Source organism: Saccostrea echinata, unplaced genomic scaffold (genome assembly GCF_033153115.1).
Source record: "Saccostrea echinata isolate AGI-Se365-2 ecotype Australia unplaced genomic scaffold, CSIRO_AGI_Sech_v1 ptg000056l, whole genome shotgun sequence".
Classification (NCBI taxonomy): Eukaryota; Metazoa; Mollusca; class Bivalvia; order Ostreida; family Ostreidae; genus Saccostrea; species Saccostrea echinata.
The window spans coordinates 19,595,390-19,617,910 of NW_026889805.1; the positions used below are offsets into that span (position 1 = coordinate 19,595,390).

A 22,521-nucleotide genomic window follows, 5' to 3' on the forward strand; every position below is an offset into this window, starting at 1 on the left:
TTAATAAGGGCACATAATCAAGACAAGATATAGATTAAGTAATACAAAGTGGAATTAAGATTCCAGATTAGTGCGACTAAGATTAACACGTTTTTTAAATTCAAATACTGAGTACACACCAAACGAGGGTATTATTGATTCAGGTGATAAAGCTGGATTAACTTGTAATATTTTGTTTTGACTAGATTTCCTATTTAAATCTTAACCCTCTTCGTTCAAATAAAAATTATCCATGGAAAAATAATGCGTACCCGATAGCATATGTTTTGAGATTTAAATGACCAGAATATATACATATTTTACAAGCGATGTATTGAGTCTTTTATCTTACATAATAACAAACATTTGTATGCAATAAATATACGTAATGGAAAATTTTATACCTTTCTGCAAGGCCTTATCCAAACGTCACAGGTGTTTATATATTTGTGATGTCAGTCATGAATCTACACAATATCTAGTGAAATTTTTAACTTGGGAAAGAATTGAAAGTTATTGATGTCGATATTATTAATTAGGTTTGAAGGCATCATATGAGTCATTATTTTGCATATATAACACGTTGACCGAGGGTCTTAAGTCTTGTCAGCACGCCCGCTTTTTCACAGGTGAACTTTAACGTCTCCCCATAGCAGATCTATTGAACTCTTAGGACCCTCCCTACCATCGAAGGGCATTTAATTTTTTTCTTTTGTGTACCGGTTTTTAATTTTATTTTAACTGAAAAGTGTCGATGTAAATCTTTTTTGAATGCAGTTCGACTAAACTTCGACTGATGCCGTAAAAGTCATTCAAAGGTCCCTTTTGCAAGCTTGGGTGATTTTCTTATCGTAGTGTGTATATTAAATTTCTTCACATACACGAAGTGGCTGTCTTCGTTTATTTTCGTACAAATATTTTGTTTTATGGATCCCGCGTGAAAACGCCTTCTTCAAGACACAGAGTTCATTTTTAAACATTCATTGCATCCCCCACCAAGATCGTCCCGAAAATGGGAAAGGAAAGTGAGGCAAATAATGTAGGACTAGAAATCCAAGAGGAGCACGGGGAAGGCATCAAGAAGAGGGAAACATGGAGCAGAAAAATTGACTTTCTTCTAGCCTGCATTGGATTTTCTGTTGGACTTGGAAATGTGTGGCGCTTTCCATACCTCTGCTACAAGAATGGAGGGGGTAAGTGGATGAAAGGATAGTAAGATTTTTCTTTTACCACTGGATTGCAAAATCTTCAGATGGTTTGTTTTTATAATGCTTATAACCTGTTAATTACAGCCTATGAAAAAATCGCTTCGGGCTTTGGGTCATATCTAGATGTACATGTCTGGCACAGGGTCGCATTAGTATGAATAATTATTGATGTCAAAAATCAGACCCGTGGTCATTCATTTTATAATACATGGCTTCTCCATATACTTGGGGATAACATTCACTGGTTTGCAAAAACTTTGTGAATGCTTACGAATTAAGTGATTTAAAAAGCTACTAATGAAAAACAAAGGAGTGCAAAACAAAGATGGAATTTTTCAAAAGACAACAGGATATGATGCGTTAAGAACAACGTTAGCTTAATTTGTATGCAAATGACAAGTTGACACATGAATTATTTTATTCTTCCACTATCTGAATATTTAGCGGTTCCTATATTAACATGAGCTCTCTCAGTGTAATTGACGCAATCTATTTGTTTATCACTGCACCTAAGTGACATATAGGTAAACTTAACTTCCTTCACTTTTGGTAAAATTGGTTATAAACAGCATTTACACAAGATAAGCAACAGAGGAAAGGATGTTTTGAGTCCTTTTTTAAAATCATAATTGGTAAATTAATTGTATTATTTATAGATTTATGATTTATATAGGCATTTGTTCTATTTGGAATCGTCGAAGTAAATAATTTTTAAATGATTCTGAGAGTTAGAAACTACTACAGAGCACTGTACTCAGTACATGTACACGTATATTAAACAAAACAATAACAGATATTAGCCTTCTGCTTAGTCACTCTGATTTAAAGTCACAGAGCTAAAAAAGGGATCAAAACTCATGATGCCAAGAACTTTTTTAAATCAATTGATGTAAGGATGTTGACAAAATTATCCCTTTTGAATTTAATTTAGGCTGTTGACAACCAGTGTACCAAATACTTGTATTCAAGGTTGCCCAACCACCGAGAAAGTTCACCCATTCGAAAGAAATATGCATGCAGTTAAAGCCAAGTTTGAATATTTGTAACGCATACATGTACTGGATAAAATATGATACATGTATCTTCAGGCAATTTACTTTCATTAGGCATTAATGTGAAGTCGACGGGAGAGTCAGATTGAACTTGAACCATTGACTACCAAAGATTTACCATGTTATACGCATTCTTCACAAGAGAAAGACTTAGATATTATTTTAAGATTCTCGGTATGCAACGGTCTTTTTGTGCTGTACCCGGGGTAATCATTTTGAGCGACCATCAACAAAAGGTGTATCCAATCCATCTTGGTGTTCGTTTCACGATAATTTGTTTCTTCACCAAGAATCTATTGTGCCTATAAATGTCTTTTTTTTCCAGGGGGTTCTAAAATCTCACGCTCTTTTTGTCTACACTCTACTGTCTTGTTTGCTCTTTTTCTCTTCTGCCACTGTCGAAAATTTAAAGCACAATAAGACGTTGGATTATACTGGGTCACTTTGCTCACCCTTACTCAGTTTACATATAAAGGTTCTGTTCCCCGTGAAGAACCAATATCTACTTAAAGTGTAAACATGGCGAGTACCAAAAAAACCCAGGAACAACATCAAGATGTATAGGACCGTCCTAAATGTACAACACTTGTATCTAAAGATTTGATTTATAGAACTGTACATAACAGGTCAGTCGAACAGGGTGCAGGTGATATTTAAACCATTTAAGACAGGATAATGGTACTTTGTTATTCACATTAAATATTCACACCTCCACTTTCACCAACAGGTCAATGAATAATGTATGTGGGATCAGTGAAATGCCCCCGACGGCACGGTCAAACAACTGTTTAATATGCTTTATCTCAAGGTGTTAGATCATAAAAGGTCTACATGTACATACTCAGCAAATAATTGTAAGTAAACGACTTCAAACAACAAGCCTCTAATGGAAGAGAATGTCAATTTATACGTACTATTCATGTACATGTATAGAAAAAAAACACATGAGAGCAATAGCCGTAAACTCTAGATATTTTTGCAACAGTCCTTAAAATTTAGTTCAGGGTATTTCCGACATTCTTAAAGGTCCCTAGATCAAACTTGAGCAAACTTTTTCTTAAAAATATACAACAATCATTTGATCATTTAAACAAACAAGGAAAACAAGCAAATATACTATTGTTGGAGGTCATTACATGAACAGTTCTTACTCTTTAAAGTAGTTCATGAGTTCAAATTTATTTCCTATCTTTATATAATTCTAATAAAAAGGTTACGTCATAGAGAAAATATGTGCATGGTGCTCTAGGATGAAACATGCAAAAGAAATAAGTGTCTGGATTGGGCTCTATTTTTCGTCTTTCAATCTGATCCATTTGACTAAACATTTAAAATTCTGAATAATAATGAAAACGAACGGTGTCAAGGGCTTAAGCAGCACTTTCTTAAATAACAGGGTCGTATATTGGTCCTCGTTCTATAGGCACTTAAAGTGGAAATGAACCGTGATAACTAGACTGTAGTACAAGTCCCTGTAATTCAGTTTGATCCAATAACCAAAACGTATATCTGGCATGGCATTACACGGTTATTTTTGGCATTCTACTCTCTCTCTCTCTCTCTCTCTCTCTCTCGGACATATAAACTTTGAGTTAAGGGATCTGTTGTCTACGGTGTTTCTACATCCAGTTAAAATGTAAAAGAAATCCGTACCTGGTTTTTGAAGTTGTACATAATTGTACGTTACACATGATATTTCTTCAAGGAAAGAAAATGGTATTCTATTGGAATGCATTTTTAAAAGACGTATAAGATAAGGTTTATGAAACTTCACGTTAACAACCGATCAAATCTGAAGGAAATGATGCACCGTATAAAGATACAGAAGCAATCATTTAACAACAATGTCTCTGCATGAAAATAGGACTTCTTAAATCTTGAAGCACTTTGATCAACCATGTCCCTCCTCGCCTTATTTGTAGAGTAATTCTTCTGAAACTTAGCGACGCAACCTTTCGGTATCAATGAGACTGACTCACGTTTAATTCTACTGTAACCTTGGTATGATCCAATATCGCAATTTTCTATTTTTTATCTACAAATTATTATTATTATTTTTTTTTTTTGGAATATACGTCCTCGTACTCGATTTTAGTTGAATTTAATCTCTTTTGTTTCCAGTGTCCATCAATGCAAATCAATTCCAACTTTTTTTATATTAAAATTTTGTTTCTTGTATGAAGCAAATAAAAAATATCATAATTGACCATAGCTTTTTGCCGGGTTTGATTAAGAGCCCCCACCCTTTTACTCCCCCATTGATTATATGCGTTGATAGTACTCTAAGCGTGTTCGTTCATCTTTGAAATTTTCACAGAGTGATTAAATTTTATAACAAGGTAAATCAGAATTTTTTTTTTCTAAATGTAGATCGAACATTTAGACGCAACCTTACAATGCATGAATTTCTCTAAGGATGGTGTGTATTTCCCTGAAACGTAATAAAGTGCAATCCCCATTACTCTTTGAATCAATGACACTGCAGTTTATCACTTTTAATGTTTGATAAGATGAATTGTTTTGCTTGTGTTGTTGTGGGTTTTCCCAGTGATATATCATCTTATATATTAAAATGTTTAATATTGATTTTGTCTCGACAAACTTGTATTTTAATTGCACAAAATCGTACAAAAAATTCATTCACTTTATGTCGTAAAATCTGGAGGGCTGATGATCTATTTTCCAAAATTATCTAGAATTAAATCAGAAGGGTTGATGAACTGATAAACTTTGTAACAAACCAAACGAAGGATAGGTCAGTTCTTTACAGCTACTTAATCTCACCAAAAAGAGATCGACGAACTTTAAATTTATTCGAGGAAACTAGTTTGATGTTTTACATACTTTTGCATAGGTCCTAAAATCGGGAGGGGAGTTCGGGGGGGGGGGGGTACCACCGGTGTTCCTAGTTTGTACATGTATTTATAAGCTTATAGAAACAATTCTACTCTGTGTAGTACTAATTTTTTTAAATACTAGGTCTATTTTGGTCCTAGGCTCAGTTCACTTGAAAAATGCTTACATAGGTTGCATTTGACGACGTTGTTTACCCCAGCGATTCATCAGAGCATAGCAAACTTAAAAGCGGTATTTTACAAACGGAATGTAAAATTTCTGTTTTATACCTGGTAGTTATGCATTTATTGCTTTAGTGAAAATGCAGAATTAGCCAGCATTGGAATACACAAGCATGGAAAGACACGGACATTTTGAATAATTGACATTTATTTGTTTCTCAAAAGCGTGTATCAGGTTGCTCAAATCACAAATGTCAAATGCAACGGGAAAATTACTGAAATTTAACAATACACGTACATAACGTACATGCTTCAACCACTTCTTTAATTCTGTTGCTATTGAGTCATTGACCGAGATGTAGTCTGTATCTAAAGCGAATATATTTTTTTTTTAATTTTTTTAAATTTACAAATAAAACAACTCTCTTTCCGTAGTAAATTATGCATATATATAATTAAGAGATCGCTTTTAAGGCACAAATATAGCCACTTGCATGTACCTATTCCCCTTTGATGACAGTTTATATTTCGTTCGTCCCTATATCTACAGAATTGCCTTTAATATTTGAAGTTAAAGCAAATAGGCATTCTCCTAAAGACTGATCCTAACCACATATCTTTGAAATCTCCGGACAACTTTTAATGAAGGAAAAAGAATCGAGTAACACACGGGTGATATTAGTATTCGTGTATCTATATTGTAAGAGGATCACTCAGAGACAAACGGACAACAGCATAGAGCCAAGTATCATGACTCTCACTTTAATGACGATTCTCCTTTTCTTTTGTAATTACAAGAAGAATAAAATATGTTAAAGATAAGAATCACTAATTAACACTGTATTTGAAGTGTGTCAAGTGAAATATATGGAGATAACGAACAGTATTCAAGCTCAAAAGTCCATTGATGATAGGTGATTCTGTTAACAGCGTATTTCAAAATTTCAAGGTACATTGACCACACACGTTAACATAAGAACATTGCCGGGTTAGGTGGTGAAATAAAAATAGAATTCGCTTACATCAAAAAGAGGATTTTCTTTGGCTAATTATCAAAGATAAAATAAAAATACTTCTTACAAGTCATGCCCTGGTATGGTGATAATAAAATACATCAAGCATTAAATGTACATGTATCCTGGCGTGCCCAGTTTGGGTCTACAAAAATTAAAGTATGCCAAGGCATCTTTAAAGCAGGTGCTAATAAAAAATCTTAAATTATCCACATTGCACTGGACTACAACAAAAGTGCCCTCCTTTTTTCGAACAGGAGATTATTCAGTGAAGTAAAAAAAACCCAGTATAGTGCTGATTTGTCTGAAGCTTGCCCCTCTCCCAGCCTCTCTGTTATCTTTTCTTTCTTCAACTTCCCTCAACAAAATCACTAGGCTAATTTTAACCACAGTTACCATTTTAAAATTTCTTACTTCAATTTCTTAAAATTAAGGACCGCAACTCAACACATAACAGAGTTGAAGTAAGATTGGGTGACAGGGTCATTGCTATCTGATCCAGGAGACACAAAACTATGCCTGGCTCTAAAGAACAGTTCAAAGTGTTCCAAATTTCATGTAGTGGTATACTCATACAGTATGAGTTCTAGACGGATGGGGCGAAGTTTAAGATATTTTTGTTTCCAAAACAACAAAACTGCAGAATCAAAGAGCAAACATCAAGATATTTCAATTTTATGTAAATTCGTCTATTATCAAAGAAACCCAGGAAAATACATATTTTTATGTGGAGAAAAACGGAGTTTAAAAGATTGATCGACGGACATAGTAATAGTGCTTTGGTCCCAATACACTTTCTTAGGTGGATAAACATGACATTTTCTTCGGTCGCGATATTTTTGTTTATGTTTTTTTTTTTGGATGTTTTAACGTTTTAAACAGATTAGATAATATTCAATCATGATTAAGATTAAATTAAGTGTATGTGTTCTTAGCGAATTTCAAAGAAAGCAGAAATTTCTGGGGAAGGGAGGTCAAGTTGTATTGCAAATACATGTAAATATTCCAAACTTATGCAACAGTACTCTTATTCAATAAAATGTTCTTTACTTTCACGCTACACACGAATGCACAAGTCCCGCTTTATGAACCAGGGTACTTCAATTTTACCGGCAAATTATTGCAAAATTAAAAGTTTGTACATCTCTACTGCAAGTGACCTGGATTTGGGTGAATTCAAAAAAAATGACCAAACGCATATTTATCAACCCACACTAAAAATACATGCAATGAAAATAGATTTCTATGTCTCAGCATATGTCTTTAGATAGTGTCTAAATACCTGCCAAATATCTCGTTGAGATCTCAATTAACAAAAAAGTTATGCCCAAAAATGATGCTAAAATTGTCAGGAGTGCAACACCTTTTTGTGACATTTTGAAATTTCAATATTTTTTGGAGATCTGTGAAATATAAAATAATGCTTCATGTTGAAAATAAAGACTTTCCTGATAATATTCAAAGTATTGAGCTTTAAATGTGGACTGTCATAACTTTTGTTTAATCAAGTTGTGGTCGTGGCTGATGTTTAAAAAAATGTTATACCATGTCAGGAGTGCAACAGAAAAAATGTAGTGTTGCCAAAAAAACATCAATTGTAAAATTCTCATAGAAAATTAAGACAAAAAAGAATTTTGGAAGTGTAAAATAATAACTGATATACATTTTAAAACTTAAAAATGTTATATAAATCACAAGCAGCATTAATGAGAGTCAAGTATATGTGCATACCCAAAAATGTCAGGAGTGCAACATTTGATGTTTTGCTCCCAAGCATAAAAAAACTATTATCATTATATGATTTTCTGATTTTTATTTTGGAAAATAAAGACACTAAGAACATTTTTACCAAATAGATTTATCAATTACAGGATCTGTCTGTACTTCAGATCCATATTTCTATGGTCAGGAGTGCAACACATTTTTTTAAAGATTCAAGTTGTGTGAAAAAAAGACTTCTATTCATGCTTAGAAGTATTCATTAATTAATAATGATCTTTTTGTATAATTCAATGCTAAATTATTGACATTTTTATTATTAAAATCCTTCCTTTTTCAATTTTATCAATTCAGATGTGTTTTTATCTTTTTTGTGATTTTTTTAATGAACGTTAAAAATAAACACACTAAGACATTGTCATTAAATTCAAGTAATTCCTCCTCAACTTCACTGAAACAACAGAACAAATATGTTAGAATTATAAATCATCCAATAAGAATAAAAATAAAGAAAAAATGATGAGTAGAATTTTTCTGGGGGGTTGCTGTGTTTGTCCTCTAAAGGAAAATATGCTTTAAACTATATTTTATCTTCTAAATATACATTTAAGCTAGTTTTTTGGGCATAAAATAGGGTATAATTCCAGATAAAATGTGAATTTTAAATACTTTCATCTGTTTATTTATGAAGTATTGGACTATAAGTATTGCACAATTTCATTACCACTTGATGTTGCCAACACTTTATGAATTTTTGTGTTCTATGGTTTTAATTTTAAACTTTACTGCAGTCAGGAGTGCAACAAAACTGGTTCATAATTACCGATGCTTTTTAACTATCTTTACTAAAAAATAAGTTGAAAAAAAATGCTTGATACTATTTGATGTTCAAAACACTATGGCTATCAACAAATTACAGAAAAATTACAGTCAATTCAGGGAATATTTTTCATCATTTCACATATATTTTAAATACAATTTATATATATTACACTTTGCAAATAATCATGTTTTAAGGTCTTCAAAATATGAAAAACCTGCTGTAAACGATGAAAAATATCAACACGACAAATTGATTTACAAAGTAAGAATGGGTTATTGTGTGTTATGATTTTTAAAACAATGTTAAATAAAATGCATATCAGATGTCAGGAGTGCAACACAATAATATAACATAGGGTCACTTCAAAATCTAGTATTTTTTGTAAGAGAACTCGTATATAACAATTCTTTTTTGGCCTAGATTTAAAGAATTGACTTGAACGGACAAAAAAGTGAACTTGGGGAATTTTATTGCTTCATATTTTTTTCATATTAAAACTTTTCAAACCAGAATTGAAAAAATAATGTAAAATAACAATCAAAAAGCCAATTTTTTGTCACACGTACAAGAGAAGATACTCATTCAAGGTCTAGATTTAATCATTTATACCCCTTTTACCATTTTGAAACATAAAAAACTATAATTTCTTGTGATTATGTATTTTAGAAAGTCTTTCAAGGTGTAATGATATTTTCTTTTTTCAAAAGAAATTTTACTAATAAAAATTCTGAAACTTTTTAATCCAATTGTCTATTCCATTGCCACTTCAGGATTTTAAACTAGAATGCATTTGCAATATGATGGTATAAGTGAAAAATATGTTATAAATAGTTGAATTTTGCCAAAAAAAATTCAGTTTGGTGGTCATTTTTTTTGAATTCACCCATTTCTGCTTTAATTTTTTTTATGTTCCTCAAGTCGAATCTGAATAAAACTTACCAAAGTCGTCTATATCTGGTTTCAAAAACATAGAATTCATACATATCTTTGCATCTGAATTAATTATAAAACTTTACCAATTTTCTACACAGGTTTACAACTTTTACTTCGATTCATTAAAGCTCCAAAGCAAAGAACAAAATTGAACTTAAATGATCAACCAAAAGAATAGAATTATAAATGAGGCATTTCTCTAGATAAAAAAAATCTGCAAGGACTGCAGAATGAATTCAATATAAAAAATTTTTTGACTCTATTCATTATAATGAAATTTGACCCTTGTTCCTGGATCCGCTCTGATTACGCATGCACCCAAACAAAGCTTCTCCTCTTACGTCTGCAGTATACAGTCGTTTCCATACAGAACCATTGGGTTGATGTTTAGTAGGTGAATTTAATAAAAGAATTAATTTAGAATCATGTTGCCTCTATACCCAGAGACATCACCAAACCTTTACAGAAAGATCTTTTTTCTGTTATGTGTAATTTCAGATACATAAGGTAATTAGGACATGAAAATTTCTTTCTTCTTATGTTGGTAAATATTTTAGGTTGTTCGCACGAAATATTATCTCGTTCGTCCCATATTTGTCTCGTTCGTACGACTCACTCTTTCGTTCGAATCACTTATTATGTCGATTGCACAACTTATCTTGTTTGCACGACATAATATTTCGTTCGCACGACTAATTACATGTATCTCGACGCACGACATTATATCTAGTGTGCACGAAATAATGTCTCGTTTGCACGAATTATTGTCATTCGCACGAATTATAATTCGTTTGCAAAAATAATTTTCTGTACATTGCTTCCTTGTTGTTATGTGAGTGTCCTAAACTGACCAAAGTATAGGGTATTGATTTCCGTATATAGATGAGGATAAGGGAAATTTGCATCATATAAATATATTACTGTTGTATTTACGCGAAGAATTAAAGATTTTTTTCAAAGCAAATCATTATAAAGTGATAGAAATAAACTTCACCTTTGTAATTTAAAGAAAAAGATGGGTATTGAACGATCTTAGATGTCTTCCATTTTTCTTCGGGAAGACATTAGCATGACATTTTATCGTGAACATACTTTTGAGACAGGTAGTGGCGAAAAATAAAGAACATATGAAACCTGAATTGATATTTGATATCGCTGTTTTAACAATAGAAATGTATTCATCATGGTGCCTGTATTTGAACATTTCATGATTGATGCTAAAAGTTATATGTGTATCAATAATTTTAGGAAGCATTTACCTTACCGTGAATGATATGCAGATCTTAAATGCGTCACAAAACACTATGAGAAATAAGGTACTAATAATTTGTTAAGGATAAATAACACAAACAAACTTTCTTCAGAAATCAGCAATAATCCTCATAGATTTATATTCAAATAAGTAACCTGAATGATATTTACCAGGTAAAGGGGAGAAACTTTGTAAGATTTTGTCGTAATGTTAAAAATATGTGCAAAAATTTGTATAGAATTATATAGAAAACAAAACAAAGTCGCATATTTAAGCGCCAAAGAAAACTTACGATTTCTTTATATTTTGGGATTTATTATTTATGTCATTTCTATTCAAAATCAGTCAAAAAATATATATCCATCCAGGCATCAAATGTTTTTTGTGTTATGTATCCTTAAATATTGATCACAAAGATCAAAGTAAAAAAGAATAGAAGAAGAAAATTATAAGTGACCCATCAGTCACGTGAGCTGAAATATGATTGGTGTATGCTCATTTTACCATATCTGCGTTGTTATCCAAAGAAAAGTATACTTTGAAAAATATATTTTAAGTCTATAATACGAAAGTTTTACCTAATTAATGATGCTTAATTAAAAGGTAGTTTAAAATGTGAATTCCTTTCAGCAAGCTCGGTAGAAAACGTGACACTAATTTCTTTAGCGAAAATATAGCTGTTCTTGCATGGGTATTCAGTGGGGAACCCTTTTGTCTTTTTTCTGTGAGTTATCATAACCAAAAAGTTATTAGAATCGTCCAGACAGTAATTCAGAGGTTAATACTCCTCCATCCGGTCATCTTATGCGAGAATATTAGCAACATATGTCAGCTTCGTCAGATGACGTGCTTTTGTGTTCACATGATCAATCGGCCTGACTTCTATTTTGAAATATTGAATATATTTTCTTGCCATCATTTGCAAATTGTTTGGAATGCGATTTTTAGCTCACCTCGACGAAGTCGAGATGAGCTTATGCTATACCCCCGGTGTCGGCGTCGGCGTCGGTGTCGGCGTCGGCGTTAGCGTCGGCGTCCCAGGTTAAAGTTTTAGGAGCAAGTCCCATTCCCAAGTAACTATAAGCCCTACCTGGACCAAACTTGCATGGATGATGCATCTAGGGATGGACACTACCAAACTTGCTTCGGATGCTGGATCTGACCTAGATTTTCCAGATGAGTGACCAGGTTAAAGTTTTAGGAGCAGGTCCATTCCTTAGTAACTATAAGCCCTACCTGGATCAAACTTGCATTGATGATGCATCTAGGGATGGACACTACCACACTTGCTTCGGATGCTGGATCTGACCTAGATTTTCCGGATGTGTGACCAGGTTAAAGTTTTAGGAGCAGGTCCATTCCCAAGTAACTATAAGCCCTACCTTGACCAAACTTGCATGGATGATGCATCTAGGGATGGACACTACTAAACTTGCTTCGGATGCTGGATCTGATCTATATTTTCCAGATGAGTGACCAGGTTAAAGTTTTAGGAGCAGGTCCATTCCCAAGTAACTATAAGCCCTACCTTGACCAAACTTGCATGGATGATGCATCTACCACACTACCACACTTGCTTCGGATGCTGGATCTGACCTAGATTTTCCAGATGAGTGACCAGGTTAAAGTTTTAGGAGCAGGTCCATTCCTTAGTAACTATAAGCCCTACCTGGACCAAACTTGCATGGATGATGCATCTAGGGATGGACACTACCAAACTTGCTTCGGATGCTGGATCTGACCTATATTTTCCAGATGAGTGACCAGGTTAAAGTTTTAGGAGCAGGTCCATTCCCAAGTAACTATAAGCCCTACCTTGACCAAACTTGCATGGATGATGCATCTAGGGATGGACATGGCCACACTTACTTCGGATGCTGGATCTGACCTAGATTTTCCAGATGAGTGACCAGGTTAAAGTTTTAGGAGCAGGTCCATTCCCAAGTAACTATAAGCCCTACCTTGACCAAACTTGCATGGATGATGCATCTAGGGATGGAAACTACCAAACTTGCTTCGGATGCTGGATCTGACCTATATTTTCCAGATGAGTGACCAGGTTAAAGTTTTAGGAGCAGGTCCATTCCCAAGTTACTATAAACCCTACCCGGACCAAACTTGCATGGATGATGCATCCAGGGATGGACACTACCACACTTGTTCAGATGCTGGATCTGATCTAGATTTTCCACATGTGAGACCAGGTTTTGATTTAGGAGTAGTCTCATTCCCAAGTAACTATAAGCCCTACCTGGACCAAACTTTCATGGATGATGCATCTAGGAATGTACACTAACCAACCTGCTTCGAATGCTGGATCTGACCTAGATTTTCCACATGAGTGAATTTTAGCCATATTTTAACCAAATTAGCATGGATGATGTATCTAGGGATGGACACTTCCAGACTTGCCTTGGATTCTGAATCTGATGTACATTTTCCAGAAGAGTGACCAGGGTAATTTTTTTGGAGTAGCTATATAATACTATGGCTTGTTATGATTAAACTTGCATAGATGGTGCATCTAAGGATGAAAACTCCCAGACTTGCTTTGGATGTTGGAACTGACCAAAATTTTCTTGATTACTAAACAGGTCAAAAGTTTTTTGAGCAGGTCTATAATTAAATCAAACTTGCATGGATATTGATCTTGGGATGTACCCTAACTAGAAAAAAAATATGATGTGAAATTTGCCTTACATGTAGATAACATTCGTCGAGGTGAGCTTCGTAATCTTTGATTACCTATGTTTATATTTGTGTACAAATTAAACACCAGACAATCTTTCAATTGTTTCTAGAATTCAATTTTGAAAGTAAGAAAATCGGCGGGAATTTGCATCCAGTTGGTGCACATATGTGAAATCATCTTGTTTCTATTCACAATTAAACTGGATTATTAAATAACAATTGGGATCGACAATTCTCAGCAGAATAAGAACAGAATATGAATTATAATTATACCACAAATAAAGACCCAAGTTTTCTGTCTTACTTTTATAATGCAGAGTTGGTGGGACGATAAATATTCTATAAGAAATTCTATTTCACAAAAGGTATATGTATTTTTTCCAGGTGCTTTCCTCATTCCTTACTTCCTTTTGGTGATCATTGGGGGTGTGCCGCTGTTTTATTTAGAAGTGGCAGTTGGTCAGTTTATGGGATTGTCAGGTTTCAGAGCTTGGGCCATTTGTCCTCTTTTCCAAGGTAAAGTAATAATTTTACATTTTCCTTTGAAATTTGCTCAAAATGTAGGTGCCAATATAACCGTTACAATTCTTTATAAATAGGGGTATATAGCAATAATTGATTTTTTTTGTATGTGTATATCTTATGTGTAAAGGTTACTTGTCATTTAAGATTTTTTTTTAATCTTTATATCTGATGTTGTTGTTAGGTTGGGAATTGAATGTTGGCTATCAGTAGTAATGGTGTCCGTTTTGCAAGCAGATGTTTTTCAGATTCTCTTTACATGATATCTATTCTGTTTTCAGGGATCGGGATATCGTCCACCATTGTCGTCTTTTTCCTGAATTGTTATTACAATATCATCTTGTGCTGGTCTTTCTACTATATGTTTAGTTCCTTTGCTCTGGAACTTCCGTGGACGAAGTGTGGAAAATGGTGGAACACGGAGAACTGCTACGACTTCTCTGAATCCAAGAGTGAATTTGTCACTAATGTCACCGGGAGAGAATTCTTCAAAGATCTCGTCTGCAGCAATCAAACACGTACATACATTGCTATATACAACAACAGTGGAAACATTTATAACGAAACCTTTGTTAACCAATCCTGTGTACCGAAACACTTGCGTCTGGATGCTGTACAAGAATTCTGGGAGTAAGTGTTAGAAGTGCAAAGGTTTTATTAGAAGTTCCAGTTTTTTTTCCCCACAAGCACAAATTTGAGTCTATTCGAGGACTGGAATAATTTTACACTTTTCTTCTCTACTGAGTGATTTTCAATCAAATTCTGAAGATTTTTTTTTCGATAAAAAAGAAGACTTAATACTTACACAAAGTTCACATTTCCTTCCAAGGGATAGTGATTAAAAAAATTAGTGGGATATTTTCAAATCTGTAGGATAGACTATAAAACGAGGAAGGTTTTTTTAAATGAAGAAATTCAAGTTGTTAACCATGCCCTGAGCAAAATTCAACATCGAATGTTGCACTTGCTCGATATGAAACTCAATAACAGCTTAGTCATATTATTAAATATTTTTAAAGTATTATTCTAAACTTTTTTAAATTGATTTATTGATTTTGATATCATTTCAAGTTTATTTTATTATTTAATTTATTTTATTTCTTATTTAATTTTTATAACAGGTCTTAAAATCATTATTCTGTATAATTTTATTTCTTTAATTTGATTATAAAAATTTTATCTTTTATAAATAAATTCTCTTTCTTTAAAGGTAAGTATCCCTTACAGTTATACCCAGCTCTATTTTCAGTTTTTACTAAAATTAAACTTATTTTCAATATTTTCCAAGGAACAAAGTACTGAATATTTCTGACGGAATCGAACCAGAGAACATGGGAGAGATCAAGTGGGATTTGGCCTTGACCTTGCTGTTCGCCTGGGTTGTTGTCTATTGTTGTATATGTAAAGGCATTAAATCATCTGGAAAGGTAAATTGGTTGAACAACATCATTTAAACTAATGGCTAAATCAAATTGGTTAAATGATGGTGTTTTTAATATGGAGATGTAAATTTATAATTATGGTATTTTATTATGATATATCTGATGATGTAATTTAATAATGGAATTGTCAAAAAAGTGTAAACACAGTCTTGATAGTATATCGGACAGTAAATATTTCATTCATGAAAAATTTGCTTAGGGGAAAATCTGATTTTATCATTAAGATGACCATGGAAAAAAATCCAATGCATGAACATACGATTATACTCATATATTTTTACATATACGTGTATTTTATAACTTGAAAGTAAGGCCATAAACATTTTTATTTTAGGAACAAATTCCAAGATAATTAACCAAACAGTCATTTGGGTTGTGACAATTTCATATAAATTAAATTTTTTTCCCCCATTTTACCAATTTTTAGTTGTCTGTTTAAAGTGTAGATGTACATTTCTGTTATAACTTGAATTTGTTTTACCAGACCCAAGTCTGCGTTACCTTTTAATCGCACCCGGCAATATGCACGTTTTATTTATGAAAATTCTATAAATATGATTGTCAAATCTGAATTCTGATGAGATAATGACAAAAATCTTCTTGTGATGGACATGCATTGAAATGTTAATTTAAACATATTTTTATTGAATAAATCAATAAAGATCGGGAAACAGGCAAAGCCTATACATACCCTCTCCTTTAATGTTAATATATGGAGTGTGTTTTTGATCGAGTCTGAATATTACAGGTGATGTACATTACAGCTACGTCTCCGTATCTGTTTATGTTAGCTCTATTGATCAGGAACTGTTTACTGCCAGGTGCACGGGAAGGAATCCTATTTTATCTCACTCCAGATTGGTCCAGACTAAATGATTTGGAGGTACATATTTTGATTTTTTTTTTAAAGCCTAGTGAAATTTATTTTTTCCATCATTTTTAATTAGGTCATGTATGTAACAGCAACATCGCCATATTTGTTCATGGCTGCATTGCTTATCCGAAATTCGCTTCTTCCGGGGGCAAGAGAAGGTGTCATCTTCTATTTAAAGCCAGATCTTGCGAAATTGGCTGACCTTGAGGTAGAACCAGTTGTCTTGACGACGGTCAAACCATAGATCTTGGTGATATTTATTTTTGAAAATAACACACAAGCGTTAGTGCGTGCTAACCTGATTTTAAATACATAATATATATATCTTCTGCTTCTGCTTCTTTCACTTGATTTTTTTTTTTTTGGTAAATATCAAAAATTGCATTGTGGCGTAACATGAAAGGTATCACTGCCTTATAAAATAGAGATACATTTGAAAGCGTACAAATATATGGAAGGAAAAAAGGAACTGACAATTAATTAACATTAATTCCATAATATGCAACAACATGCTTTGCTTTTGAATTATGTATATTTCATAATAGCACAATAATTAACGTGTCAATCTCTGTAGAGAAAAAGGAGACAATCGAATAAATACATGTAAAACTATTGTTAAATTGTATCCGACTTTGTTTTTGTTTTTAATTTTGTTGACATTATTTATTCATTCATTTCTTTTTTTTTAATATTTTTTTTTTACGGACAGACACACGGACGCAGACAGACACTCAAGGGTAAAATAGTATACCCCCCTCTCCTTCCGAGGGGGGGGGATTATAATTACAATTTAATATCATTTTCCACTCTTTTTTATGTGGCTTAAGATAACACAATTATTTATTACCCCCTCCCCATTTATCGGGAGGGGGTAAAGTATTTTTAAAAGATGATTGTTTTTTTTTCTTTGGTGTATTTTTGGATTGTTTGCCTTGTATTTTATTAATTTCATATATTACATTTTTTCACAATTTTATTGCTTAATTTCTGATTTTTTACCGTGACAATATTTGATTTTATGACAAAGAATCAGTATGTGAATAGGAAATCTAACGATTTTATGTAAAATTTTCAGGTATGGGTGGATGCCGGTACGCAGATTTTCTTTTCCTATTCTATAGCCATCGGGGCTCTGACCGCTCTGGGAAGTTACAACACGTTCAACCATAATTCCTACAGGTAGTCTATTGCTTAAAAACATACAGTAGAAAATTTAGAATGCGAATTTATCACTACAAAAACTTAATATTGCAACATTCACTATAGTTAAAGTACACACAAGTGATACAGCTTAACTTCAATATCCCGAACTTTTGCTTTCAGAGATTGCATTATATTTGCCTGTGCAAACAGTGGTACAAGTTTCTTTGCTGGGTTTATCATTTTCACCATTCTGGGACACATGGCGGATGTGCAGGGCGTGGATATCGCAGATGTCGCTGCTGGGGGTAAACTTGTAATTACTGTTATAGCATACATAACAGTCATTCTAGAAAAAACTTGACCTTTAATACTTTAATTCACTGTTGCTTTTTACTGTTGTAACATCATTTTATAATTTGAAATATTGATTTAAAATCTAAGACTTAATATATTTACATGGTTTTGTAAAGCTAAAGTTCCGGCATGAACATAATAAATTTAAAAACTTTTTCCACCTCAAATATTAATGTCGCTTCACTCATTTACAACAAATTTCAAGACGAAATTTTCAGTTCCGAACTTATTGAGAGGAATATATATATATATTTAAATTCTATATTAAAAGAAAACAAACCACTTCTTCAAAAGAATTGCATCCATGGATCTTGTTTCTTAAGAAATCGCAGAAAATCAATTAACTTAGTCCGTAATGTTTTTGTCATAATTGCACACTGACAACAAACTGGAAATTACTTTAGAATAACCATAGGACCTAACAGTACGATCGATTCTAGTCTCGAGTCAGAGAAGACCATTACATTTACGATGTAGTAAACTGAATTAGACAAAAGTAGTTGTATCTCTTAAAGGAAAATCAGGAATTTTTTGCATTTAAGGTATAAAAAGTTGTATTGTTTTGAGGAGCGAAGCACTTAATACTTTTGATTACATATACTATCTTAAGGTTCATTGATACTCTGATAAGAAAGATAACTCTTAGTGACATAAATGTCTATCATTCCTTAATAAATTTGAAGAGTTGAAGTGTCTTTATTTGGTCCAGTTTTGCCCCGCAAGATATGCTATAACTGTTATTATTTAGTTTGTAAAACACATTTCTTCTGGAAAATCATTAGCGTTAAAGCAGCATTTTATATGAGTGAGCAGAGGGTTTATGAACCTTAAACTAACGTTACTTATATCTATTGCTTTTACCAGACTTCAGAAATCGTGCTATATTGTTCTATACTCAAACTCAGAAATCAAAAAATAGTTCAAATTCAGGTTAATAAAAAAAATAATTAATTGTTTAAAATCCTTAACTTCCGTAACATCGCCCAAAAACCATGGGTATATCAAAATTGATGTAAAAAGTTAACGAAACCAGGTTTTGTGGATAATTATATTTCTTTTCAAGTACACAATGATGTTTCCTTTAAAGAATTGTATTTAATTGGCTATTTGAAGCAAAAAAAGATATCTTCACCAATATCAATTAAAATAAAAAATACGATATGTCTTTTTATATAGGTCCTGGACTTGCATTCATAGCGTATCCTAAGGCAGTGTCCCTTATGCCTGGAGCTCCTGTTTGGTCCATTCTGTTTTTCTTAATGTTGATTCTTTTAGGACTGGACAGTCAGGTCAGTTTAACTCAGATCCTCAAATTTTAAATATAATTTTGACAGTGATATTGCTTTACTTGTAAGAAATATCATGAGCAATCTAACAGAGTATGTATTATTTCTTCTGTCTTCAGTTTGTGGGTGTAGAAGGTGTAATTTCTGCTGTTGTTGACCAATGGCCGAATTTGTTGCGCAGAGGCTACAGGAAAGAGATCTTTATCGGGATAGTCTGTATCTGCAATTTTTTCATAGGACTTTCCATGGTGTCGAGGGTGAGTGAATCTTATAATTCATTGTCTTTATTCCTACTACAGTTCTGTGCAAATAAGACGGCATGTAGTATTCACAATGATGTTGACATTTTGAACTGCAGGCAGATTGTATCCAAGAAGGGGGGGGGGGCTTTTTTTTCCAAGAATAGTCTATTTACAAAAATTAAATTTTCATTTAAAGGCCGGGGGGGGGGGGGGGGTCACTGTTGGCAATATTTTTTATTTTTTGGGGGGAGGAGGGGGCCGTTGTCAAAGTTTTTAATTAAGGCACTTTTTTCCCTAGCTACCCCACCCTCACCTCCATCCCACAACCAATTTGAAAAAGGTACGTCCCTGAGTTGTATCATCCTAAGCTTGCAAACTTACAGTCTTGGCTTAAGTAGTTAAAATTAATGATAAACTGATGATTAAAAACTCATCTCTTGAAAAAATAATTTTTTTTCCTATAACATCTGATATTTTATTGAAGGATCCGAAGTAATGTATACCAAAATTCTTAAATTTGACAAATACTGGGGAAAGGAGACAGAGAGGGGGTTGGGGGGGGGGGAGAGAGACAGGTAGGCAAAGAAAGGGGAAGGTGGAAAGACAGCAAAAAAGATGGTTAAGAGAGTGATAAAAAAGGAGGGATACTCTTATCTCCACCCTGCAAAAGAGAATTCACTTAGCACGTGTTGAACAATTTGTTTGTGCATGAACTTCATTACAGAATGAACTCCTAGAATGTCAACAACAAAAAATAATCATTCAATGTGCTGAACAATTCTAATATTAACAAATTTCTATATATATTGTATTTCTTTTGTAGGGCGGAATGTACGTATTTCAGCTGTTTGATTACTACTCCGGGAGTAAAATCATCCTCTTCATAGCTTTCTTTGAATGTATTGCCATTGCATGGGTTTATGGTAATTCGTCTTTTATTTCCATCTACTCCTCTTTGGCTTTGTCTTAACTTAAAGAGGATTGCTTGTTTTATTACATGTACAATATCATTACTTCTAAGGTATAAGACGTTTCTATGACAACCTTGAAATGATGCTGGGATTCCGTATCAATCCATACATGATGGTGGCATGGACAGTTCTTTCTCCAATCTTCTGCATGGTATGGAAAAATTATCAGAAATTAAATATGACAGTTTTAAAACGGACCATTTAATAATCAGAGGTACTTGTGGACAGACCCCCCCCCCCCCCCCGATTTTTCCTATGGTATACATTATAAGTGAAAATAGTATAATTTGTTTAAAAAAATAACCAGGAAGCTCTGGGGTTGAATATGGGAGGGGTGGGTGGGGGCATCTTTCCACAAGTGTCTGTGATAAAAAAAAATGTACAGATATACCAATATACATGACTATTCTCTCATATAACTGCCAAAAATATTTGATGTTGCTTATGTCTCAAATACTTCAAACTTAAACAAAAGCAGTATAAAAGGATGTATAATTAAATTATTGCAAATATGCATAATCTTTACTTTTCTGTTTGCAGTGTGTCTTTATTATGAGTGTGGTAAACTATTCGGAGTTAGATTACAAGAGACCTACTAAGCCTAAGTACTTTTTCCCGACCTGGGCTGTGGGAATAGGCTGGGGGATGGCGGCTTTCGCAGCCATGTGGATTCCAATAATGATAATTTATCGCTTTGTACGATTAGGATTCTCCCGAGAGGTGCAGTTTTAATGTTTCCTGATAAATTATAAGTCTTTCAAAGATTTCTATAACTTTCAATGTTATTCATTCACTCGTATAAGAAATAGTTAGCTCTTCTAAATGCCTCAACCCTTGGTTTTGTTTCAACAATGTCATTGTAAACTAGCAGACCTGTATGATTTATCTTGTTTTCTGATGCAAAATATTGTTACACTGTTGTTAATAATTTTACTTAACATTTATTTATAATATATTGTTTCTAATTATACAGACAGTAATGTACTTGATAAAACCCCAAGGACTCAAAGAACATCAACTACGTCCACAGGATGGTGGAGCGACGAGCATGACCACGGGTCCTGCTTCCAAATACAAAGCAGATGACAACCCTCCACCATACAACGAAAAAAGTGGCAATGCTAATCCAGCATTTCAATCCGATAGTGGATTCAATACAAAATTATAACTCAAAAGAACCTATTAATAATATGTATAGCATAATTGTATTTCTGTCCAAAACTTAATTGATATTTTGTCATTGAGATACATGGTTAAACTGGTGTTCAAAACAAATGGCTTGCTCACATTCGAGTCTTATATATATATTTTATTTTTGTACAAATTTTGTATATTTTATATTTTTAAGAAATTTTATATTTGTCCCTCATTCCAAATTCTCTGTGTATTAATCCTATCCTCCTAATTTTCTAGTTTGGCTATGAACAGATTCATCTTTTGTAACATCATCCATTATGTTGGATCTCTCAAGGATTTTAAACATTTAATTTATATGACATTTTGGTAACTGAGCAAGCTGAAATACATTCAATGATATGAATTCTTGTTTGGTGTTCAGTGGATTTTTTTTTTTATAGTTTTCTGAAGCACGCACTATAGATGAAGAAGTGTAAGGGTCATTTGTGATAAAAATAAAAGAGTCCCATATAATTTCTCAACATACTTATTTATAAAGAAGTAATCTCAAAGATCAATGAATCTTATTATTAGTTAATGTACTGAATTTGACTCATTTCTACAATGGTTTTATAAATGTTTTGAACACAATGTTTTAGTAGTATATTACTGTGGTTTCTTCTGTTCAATATATATATATATATATATATATATATATATATATATATATATATATATATATATATATATAATATTATATATATATATATATATATATATATATATATATATATATATATATAATATTATATATATATATATATATATATATATATATATATATATATATATATATATATATATATATATATATATTATAATGT

At 32.8% G+C, this 22,521-nt stretch overlaps 2 protein-coding genes across 3 annotated transcripts in view; one reads left to right on the forward strand and one right to left on the reverse strand.

Annotated features, from left to right (window-relative positions):
- The window catches only part of LOC133173001 (protein sprouty homolog 2-like), a 279,783-nt gene that overhangs the window by 181,419 nt on the left and 75,843 nt on the right, over positions 1-22,521 (reverse strand). The window lies entirely within an intron of this gene.
- LOC133172910 (sodium- and chloride-dependent taurine transporter-like) lies at positions 473-22,307 on the forward strand. Of its 2 annotated transcripts, none has more exons than XM_061307746.1 (13): positions 473-1,172; positions 14,072-14,203; positions 14,491-14,839; positions 15,498-15,636; positions 16,599-16,733; positions 17,601-17,704; positions 17,849-17,973; positions 19,199-19,311; positions 19,428-19,565; positions 20,374-20,473; positions 20,572-20,672; positions 21,062-21,241; positions 21,495-22,307. In XM_061307746.1, the coding sequence occupies exons 1-13, from the start codon at positions 992-994 to the stop codon at positions 21,687-21,689; spliced, it is 1,992 nt and encodes a 663-aa protein (XP_061163730.1). In that variant the 5' UTR covers positions 473-991; the 3' UTR covers positions 21,690-22,307. The 2 variants fall into 2 exon arrangements, with proteins under 2 accessions (XP_061163730.1, XP_061163729.1); XM_061307745.1 differs by lacking the exon at positions 16,599-16,733 and adding an exon at positions 16,400-16,534 and having other exon boundaries at positions 474-1,172.